Source organism: Diaphorina citri, unplaced genomic scaffold, assembly GCF_000475195.1.
Source record: "Diaphorina citri unplaced genomic scaffold, Diaci psyllid genome assembly version 1.1 scaffold640, whole genome shotgun sequence".
Taxonomy (NCBI): Eukaryota; Metazoa; Arthropoda; class Insecta; order Hemiptera; family Psyllidae; genus Diaphorina; species Diaphorina citri.
Window position 1 is genome coordinate 6,593 of NW_007378073.1, and position 8,899 is coordinate 15,491.

Below are 8,899 nucleotides of genomic sequence, written 5' to 3' on the forward strand. Positions count from 1 at the left end.
ACATATTTCGGGAGGTAGGTACAAGCTGATTGAAACCTTTTAGGGAGTAGGAATTTTGTGACGAGATTGATGAGGCTAGTCTTAAGGTGTAATAAAAGCCTAATAGGGATCCTAATAATACCGACCTTAAGTCATTAAAAGGAGATTTTTGTCAACGAAAACGAACCCCTAAACCTAAAAGTGTCCTGAAAGGAAGTAGGACGGTAGGTACCTAGCTACGGATCAACATGAATTATTACAGACACATTGCATAACATTAAAGTAGGTAGGCGTTTTTACTACTTTTGTATTGCATGTTGCATACTGTTTAGTTTTACGGCGCTTCGAGCCTTTACAAATTAGCGGTGTTGCCATATTGAACGAGTTTTGAGAAAATGATAACACTGCGGACTGATAATTTTTTGGAAAAGAAAATTTTTAATTAAAATTAATTGTTAATTGAGTCTATAATTAACCGTGTTCTCTAGTTCAAGTAACCTTTTACACGAAAATACGAGATCTACCTAGTTCCATGGGGAAGGTTTCTCCATATGTCCCTCTGTCCATTACTTAGTTGAAACAGAAATGAACACTATAAATTCTTCTAGGAGTTCCAGATCCAAGATGACTACGAACTAACGTGATTGTGATAGACCAGCCCAATGCCCAAGTGTAGGGCACATTAAGGAACTGCCAATACGTAGGTAAGTATAATAATACCTCTGTACAGTCTAATATATTCATTGAAAATTGAAATATAAGTCATAGAATCTAGCTTTTACTTAGAGCAAGCCTTCTCTACTACCCTCTACAGACCGAGTGTACACATATGTGTACACAATTTTAGAAGTGCTAGATGCCTGAAGAAAAAAAAATTACTCCCTTCATTTGGTAAGTATAATAATACCTCTGTACAGTCTAATATATTTAAGTCATAGAATCTAGCTTTTACTTAGAGCAAGCCTTCTCTACTACACTCAATTTGACACAACCAGAATTGGGTCACTGCTAAAAAATTCCTAGCCTAGACCTTTGACTATTGTGAACAGGGGATCATTGACTTCTCTGCAATCTCATATTGAAGTGTTGCCCGGCATCTACCACTACTATTCAAAAAAGAGCGTCCGGTCTGTAGAGGCTACACTCAATTTGACACAACCAGAATGGGGTCACTGCTAAAAAATTCCTAGCCTAGACCTTTGACTGTTGTGAACAGGGGATCATTGACTTCTCTGCAATCTCATATTGAAGTGTAAGTGTTTGTTAACATTTGAAAAGGCTCTGGGACTGTGTCCAAATAATGTTAGATAGTGTTGAAAAGTGGTACTACTTTGACAGTGAAAAATTGCTACAAAAAGGAGCTGTCACAAATTAGCAGTGACCAGTGTTATTATAGGGTAGTGAAAAATTGCTACAAAAAGGAACTGTCACAAATTAGCAGTGACCAGTGTTATTATAGGGTTAGATTATTATAAGGTTACAAAGAGGAGCTTTCTTTATTTGTGGCTTCTGAATAGTTACCTGAGAAGCTAACCAGAGACCTAAGTACCTTTCAACATTATCTAGTAAACCTAGTTATTATAAGGTTACAAAGAGGAGCTTTCTTTTTTGTGGCTTCTAAATAGTTACCTGAGAAGCTAACCAGAGACCTAAGTACCTTTCAACATAAGTCAGTAAACCTAAAGGCTTTATGGTCAAAGAAAAGTCAGGATCCCATTCTAGATTATATTTTTAGTGTTGTAAACAATCAGTAGTCTCCCCCTCCCCCTCTTTTGTTCCTCACCCCATATTTTCTGCTTAAAAGATGAACATCGGTCGCGGTAGGCTTTGTTGCATGGAAATAAAAATCATGTAGGAAACGTAATTGTTTGCGGTGAAGCTCAGAGCCTTTTCACAATTTTTGTGGGTATCAGCGGAGCTAGACCAAGTAGGTACTATAGTCGGGTAGTACCCTCCCCTCAAAGGCCAAACGAGCTCAAAACTGATAAAAAAATGCTCCCTTTCCCTAGATGTTTTAACATGTTCCCAAAATTTCATCAAAATCGGTCAAACCCTGTGAGCCTAGGCTCTTTTTCTAGACATGAGCTAAAATTGAATTCCATGGTAATAATAATAATAGTGCTTATTTATACTGCTCGCATAGGACTGAAAAGTCCCTTTACTCCAGCAGTAGGCTACTACTATTATTTGTTCCCTTTCCCTAGATGTTTTAACATGTTCCCAAAATTTCATCAAAATCGGTCAAACCCTGTCAGCCTAGGCTCTTTATCTAGACATGAGCTAAAATTGAATTCCATGGTAATAATAATAATAGTGCTTATTTATACTGCTTGCATAGGACTGAAAAGTCCCTTTACTCCAGCAGTAGGCAACTACTATTATTGTGGTCAAATTCTCAAATTATATTGAGGATAAAATTCCAATATAAGTATGGATAAAATTCCATACCTCGGCTGGGATTGAACCCACGCCCTTCTGTTTACCAGTCGAGCGCCTTGACCACTACACCACCACAGGATATCTAATCAGGTACAAGGTCTTATAATAAGTTTAGTATTTAAAAATTTATTTAAGCTGTATTAAATGACTATAAAACTCATCTTTCAGGTACTTCTGGTTTATGACTGATACAATAAATACTCAAAGCTATGGTAACTCCAATTAATAGTAGACTCAAGCAGAAAGCAATGGAAATGTGTGAAACTTATTTTGCCAAGGACATGGAGCAAATGCCAGCTTTAGATTTGTACAGTGATCCTGAGTATGAAGTTGAATACATGTCATCAGAGGAAATGGATATGGACAAATATCTCATAGAAAAGAAACCAAGTATAGAAAAACAAAACCAACAAAAATGTGCAAAAGCTAATCCCAAGGGACAGAAGTCAAGACCTTATTTGGGTCTTTCTAAGAAAAAAACCTCTTTTTACTGTCCAATTTGCTCGATATATTTTGGTCAGTTAAAAACCCTCAATAGGCACACAGGTAAGTGAGAAATCCTGTTGAATGTGATTTTTACCTGTATGGGTCACATCATGTACATAAGTATCTAGTAGGTACTGGTGGCTATTTAGCAGATACAGTTCAGAGCTTTGTGAGTGAAATAGAGGAGCTGATTGAAGTCTCAATGACAATGGTAAGGTGGCATAAAGTTTGAATCATGTCAATATTACATACCTACTTAATTGAATTAGGTACCTCACACTTTCCAAAATTAAATAATAAGGTAGTAGGTAAGTATGTAGGTACTATGTAACTCCTAAATAGAATAGAATTCAGAGCTTTGTGAGTGAAATAGAGGAGCTGATTGAAGTCTCAATGAAAATGGTAAGGTGGCATAAAGTTTGAATCATGTCAATATTACATACTTAATTGAAGTAGGTACCTCACACTTTCCAAAATTCAATAATAAGTTAGTAGGTAAGTATGTAGGTACTATGTAACTCCTAAATAGAATAGAATACTAGGTAGGTTGAAATGATAAACATATACTTCTTCACTATTAGAATAGAATACATCCTGAAACACTTAGATTTTGTATAATAATGGAAAAATAATTCAAAGTTAGTACTAGGTAGTTATGTTATTCAGGGTCAGGTTGACAGACTCATGTTGACTTTGTATTTGTGCATTTTTGAACATTTTTCATGGAAGCCCAAAGTTATTATTATTCTTTATTTATTTTTGCAGATTTATAGTTAAAACTACTTACAAAAAGAAGTATTTTCATACCATTATTATGTAATGTTTATTTATATTTTACAGAAACTAATCATGTTAAAAAGAAGAAGTACATCTGTGCCAAGTGTTCGAGAATCTTTGTCAAGAAATCCACTCTACGTGAACACATTAAGACAACTCATGGACACTTAAAATGCAACGAATGTCAAAAGTTTTTCGCACACAGGAGTAGCTTGGTAACTCATCAACGTATACATCGTGGGGAAAGGCCTTATCAGTGTGCCCAGTGTGCAAAGAGCTTTATTCAACAAGGACATCTGAATGATCACTATCGAGTCCATGATGGTTTACATCCATATAGTTGTGATATCTGCATACCAATGGTGAGAAGTGTTGTCAGTTTTAGAAATTTTCAAGTTTAGCTTACCTAAGTGGAATGCCCATTATTGGGTTTTATAACTTCTAACTAATAAAATGTTATTTTCCATTTTGCAGAAAACTTTTACACGAAAGAATGCCATGGTTAAGCATCAAAGGATATACCATCCATCCGGAGACAACCAATCAAAACCAAAACCCCCTGACACTTACAAAAAACATGTGTGTGAGTTTGTTAACTGTGGCAAGCGATTCCCCAGTAACCACGAACTCCTAAGGCATATAAATATTCATGTAGGTCACAAAGAATTCCAGTGCTATCAATGTGAGAAGAAATTTACTCAGAAAGGTCATCTGAGAGATCACTGGAGGATTCACCAGGGAGTCAAGGAATATAGGTGTTCAATATGTACGAGGGCGTTTACACTGAATAGTAATTTAAAACGGCACATCAAAATGAAACATGGCATCCTTGATGAAACATTTTATCAAACTGAGAACCAACTTATTGACCAAGTGTTCTACCAAAAAGACTTTTTCTGATGATATGTCTAGAGGTACCTAATTTTAAGAGGTACCTAATTTTAAAGTTAAAAAACGCGTCCCGAATTTTTTCTGGGACAAAAACGGAAATTCGGGACAAAACGCCCCAAAATGAAAAACTGAACGGGACGCCGGGACACCCCCTGAAATTCGGGACGTTTGGCAAGCCTAGGTATACCCCCTATTAGGTATCTACCAGTAGGTACCAGCTTTTTCGCATGTATTTAAAAGGGCGTTTTTATAAATTTAATGAAAATTGTCGAAAATTTACTTTGGAATTAATTCCTGCCCGGGCATTGCTGAAAGCAAGGTTTGGGAGAGGTTTTTATCTCCACTGGAACACTCATTGGATTTTCCGACATTTTATCAGTGCAGACAAGTTGACATTTGTTCTCTATTTATCGATATGTCTACTATGAAGGACAGCATGGATATACTTACTGTATGGATATATTTACTGTATACATAGTAATAGATCAGTTGCGCTTACTTGGGTGATGTTTCAAAGTCATAGAGCAGGAAAAATGAGGACCAACGGAATTTTTCTTTTTCTTTCTATTTATCTAAATCCGATAAGCTCATTACTATTAGCTCTAGCCTAAGTATGCACCTACCTATCTTAGCATAATGAGACAGATTAATGGAATTACATACTGAGCCTAGGTAGCTATGCAACTATCTTCTATCTTAGTATAATGCGAATTTATCAAAAATGTTAGAAGCTGATTACCTAGTTAGAGAGTAGGTGCGTAGGTGTTAAATAGGCGTAACCTATCTTAGTATAATGCGAATTTATCAAAAATGTTAGAAGCTGATTACCTAGTTAGAGAGTAGGTGCGTAGGTGTTAAATAGGCGTAACATACAGTGCTAATCACGCTGGGCTTGCAAGGGGAAGCTCCTGGACTCAAATCCTTTCAGCAAGTGGTGTTATTAGCCGCCAGTGGTAAAAGATTTGTTTTAATTGAGCAGAGAGGAGGGAGGCCCTTAGTAATGATTTTTTGGCACCATTTGTTCACATCGTACGGATTTACGAGAAAGTAAGATCTGTGCGATGTTTACACGTGTTTGCTTACCTTCACTCTCAGGAAATACTCGTCATTACTATTTATGCTGTACCAGGATATCTTTGCCTCCACTATGGCGATTGAAAGCATCGGAATCACTTTAAAGTTTATATTTTCGTTGGGTAAGCGTACATTTGTTCATATCGTACGGATTTACGAGAAAGTAAGATCTGTGCGATGTTTACACGTGTTTGCTTGCCTTCACTCTCAGGAAATACTCGTAATTACTATTTATGCTGTACCAGGATATCTTTGCCTCCACTATGGCGATTGAAAGCATCGGAATCACTTTAAAGTTTATATTTTCGTTGCATCTGTGTTTGTACGCGATTTATGCTCAAATTTCACGTCTAAAGATTTTGAAGGAGTGAAATTTGTTCAAATATCGCAAACAACGATCCGTGGAAAAACCGACTTAGGAGACTTATCCTAGCATGTGTACTAAACATAAAAGAATAAACTAAAATTATTAAGGTTCTTTGTCAATTTCCGCCAAAAAAAATTGTATATGTTTGTAGAAATTTATGAAAAATCGTCATAGATGGCGCTAGTGATAAGAAAATTTCGAATCCCTTCTGTGTTCAATATTGTTCAAATGGGGAGTTGTCATTGAATGACGTATTTCAAGATATGTTTGATTCCTAATTCCTTAATTAAAATGTTAATGAAAGTAAAGTCCGAAGTAAAAATATAAAGGACTGAACACACCCTACCATACATGGTTACCTATTTATAATATTTTGAATGACGTATTTCAAGATATGTTTGATTCCTAATTCCTAAATCCCCAATTAAAATGTTAATGAAAGTAAAGTCCGAAGTAAAAATATAAAGGACTGAACACACCCTACCATACATGGTTACCTATTTATAATATTTTACATTGCTTAGCACAAAAAAAAAGAAAAAAAAAATGTGTACATATAAGATTTATTTAGTTGAATACAAATTTCCAATTTTATATAACTTTTTTAATGGCAATAAAATAAATAGGATAAAATATAAATTAAGGAGCGCGGTAGCGATTTGTGATTTTGTCCTTTCTGATAACATACCCAATATAGTCACAAGCTCAGAACCAAAGAACTATAATTGAAATGGTTAGGTTTTGGTTTGTGCTTCGCAAGTTATACGGGAAAGTGCAAAATATAGTCACAAGCTCAGAACCAAAGAACTATAATTGAAATGGTTAGGTTTTGGTTTGTGCTTCGCAAGTTATACGGGAAAGTGCAAAATCCACTATTGCGAAGACAGTCAGGTTTCTAAGAATATTATGGAACGGAATTGAGAGAAGAAACGGAGGGTAATATGAAAAAAGAGTATTCGATTGCAAACAGGTGGTATACCTACTTTTTCAACCAATCTACCCTGAACAAAGTCTTAAACCTTGAAAGTTCGTCTTTTCCTCTCTGCCTGGTGAAAAATTTCCCCAAAAACTTCAAATTCTGGGGGCTCAGGTGTTCTCATCCCTTTCTCTCTCTCTGTCTCTCTCTCTCTTTCTCTCTCTTTCTCTCTCTTTCTCTCTCTCTCTCTCTCTCTCTTTTCTCTCACTCCCTCTTTCTCTCTTATCCCTTCCTCTCTCAAAGGCTTAGGGCTTAATTTGAAGCTAATACCCAGATTGTTCACTTTAATTTCAGACGAGATTTAGAACTTCAGCAGTAACTACACACGCGTCTTAGCATAGTGCTTGAACAGAAACAAACAGGTAAACGAGGGGGCGCGAGTTCGAATTCCAAACATGGCATGGAATTTGTATCTTGATTTTGTGCAAGCATTTGACTACGTAGGTAAGAAATGAGACTTAGTTTTAGGTAGTACGGAGGCGTTAACTTTTGGTTATGGTAGTTACCTTCCGGTCAATAATACCTAGTGGTTTAGTGAACGGTACTACCCAGTGGTTTAGTGAACGGTAGAAATCGCTCAGAAAACGGGTCCCTACCTCCCTACGGCCCCGAAGGGAAAATGTTTCGCGTCACCACAAGACGAGAGTAACACCGGAGGCGTTCTCTACGACCTAACCCTTAGAACTCCATTATTATGTGGTCAAATCATCAAATAATTGAGTATAAAATTCCATGCCTCGGCTGGGATTGTACCCGCGCCTTCCTGTTTACCAGGCGAGCGTCTTGACCACTACGGAGGTACCCTAGTACCCTACTGCTGAGGTAAAGGTACTCTGTACCTATTCCAGCAAGTAAGCACTATTGTCTTCAGCCAATCTCAGAGAAGTGTTTTTGATGGAGGATAAGGGTTGTTTGACAAAGTTCCACGACAAGAATTTCGTAACGAAATTTCCGCTGAAAGATGTAGGTAACTAGCTAACTACAAACATACCTTTTTGTTTTTAATTTACCTGATAACAAACTTGAGGGTCCTCTTAAGTTTGTACCCGCGCCTTCCTGTTTACCAGGCGAGCGTCTTGACCACTACGCCACCGAGTAGGTACCCTACTACTGAGGTAAAGGTACTCTGTACCTATTCCAGCAAGTTAGCACTATTATCTTCAGCCAATCTCAGAGAAGTGTTTTTGATGGAGGATAAGGGTTGTTTGACAAAGTTCCACGGCAAGAATTTCGTAACGAAATTTTCGCTGAAAGATGTAGGTAACTAGCTAACTACAAACATACCTTTTTGTTTTTAATTTACCTGATAACAAACTTGAGGGTCCTCTTAAGTTCTTGTCTCGAGTTAAGCTGAATAACTTAACAAACTCTCCCTCCAGTCCCTCCCATTTTTCTCTCTCCCTCTTATCCATCGCCATCCTCCTACAAAAGCCGCCCCCCTCTCTCTCTCTCATATTAATTAAAATTTTCAATTATTTTAAAATCTTCCTTTGTTCCGCTGTTTTTCATTTTGATTTTTCAAGTGCTCCACTCCGAATCCTTTGTGTAAATTTTAATTACTTGATAATTTCATTTTAAATTGAAAAAAAATAGTAGAAGTCTCTCTCCCTCCCTCCAGTCCCTCCCATTTCTCTCTTATCTCTCGCCATCCTCCTACAAAAGCCGCCTCTCTCTCTCTCTCTCATATTAATTAAAATTTTCAATTATTTTAAAATCTTCCTTTGTTCCGCTGTTTTTCATTTTGATTTTTCAAGTGCTCCACTCCGAATCCTTTGTGTAAATTTTAATTACTTGATAATTTCATTTTAAATTGAAAAAAAGTAGAAGAATCTTCTACGCATTTTACAATTCTAAGATAGGTAGGTACTACTTACTCTAGCGCCCTTTGTATAGGTGACAAGAAAATTTGA

The 8,899-nt window shown here is 36.7% G+C and overlaps 1 protein-coding gene and 1 long non-coding RNA gene across 2 annotated transcripts; one reads left to right on the forward strand and one right to left on the reverse strand.

Annotated features, from left to right (window-relative positions):
- Positions 1-439: 439 nt before the first annotated feature.
- Positions 440-5,114, forward strand: LOC103510752 (zinc finger protein 501-like). Its single transcript, XM_017444711.2, has 5 exons — positions 440-683; positions 2,587-2,964; positions 3,745-4,043; positions 4,156-4,579; positions 4,985-5,114. Coding segments are annotated over exons 2-5 (1,062 nt in total). The 5' UTR covers positions 440-683; positions 2,587-2,627; the 3' UTR covers positions 4,987-5,114.
- A 779-nt stretch (positions 5,115-5,893) lies between these two features.
- Positions 5,894-6,563, reverse strand: LOC113468078. Its single transcript, XR_003391941.1, has 2 exons — positions 6,511-6,563; positions 5,894-6,372 (listed from the first exon to the last, which is right to left on the reverse strand). It is a non-coding gene; the product is annotated as an uncharacterized LOC113468078 (long non-coding RNA).
- Between the last annotated feature and the right edge of the window lie 2,336 nt (positions 6,564-8,899).

Excerpts from the sequence above, each read along its gene's own strand:
- LOC103510752 (XM_017444711.2), top strand. The coding sequence starts at position 2,628 with ATGGTAACTCCAATTAATAGTAGACTCAAGCAGAAAGCAATGGAAATG. Across the intron at positions 2,965-3,744 it reads AACCCTCAATAGGCACACAG|AAACTAATCATGTTAAAAAG; the intron begins GTAAGTGAGAAA and ends TATATTTTACAG. Across the intron at positions 4,044-4,155 it reads GTGATATCTGCATACCAATG|AAAACTTTTACACGAAAGAA; the intron begins GTGAGAAGTGTT and ends TCCATTTTGCAG.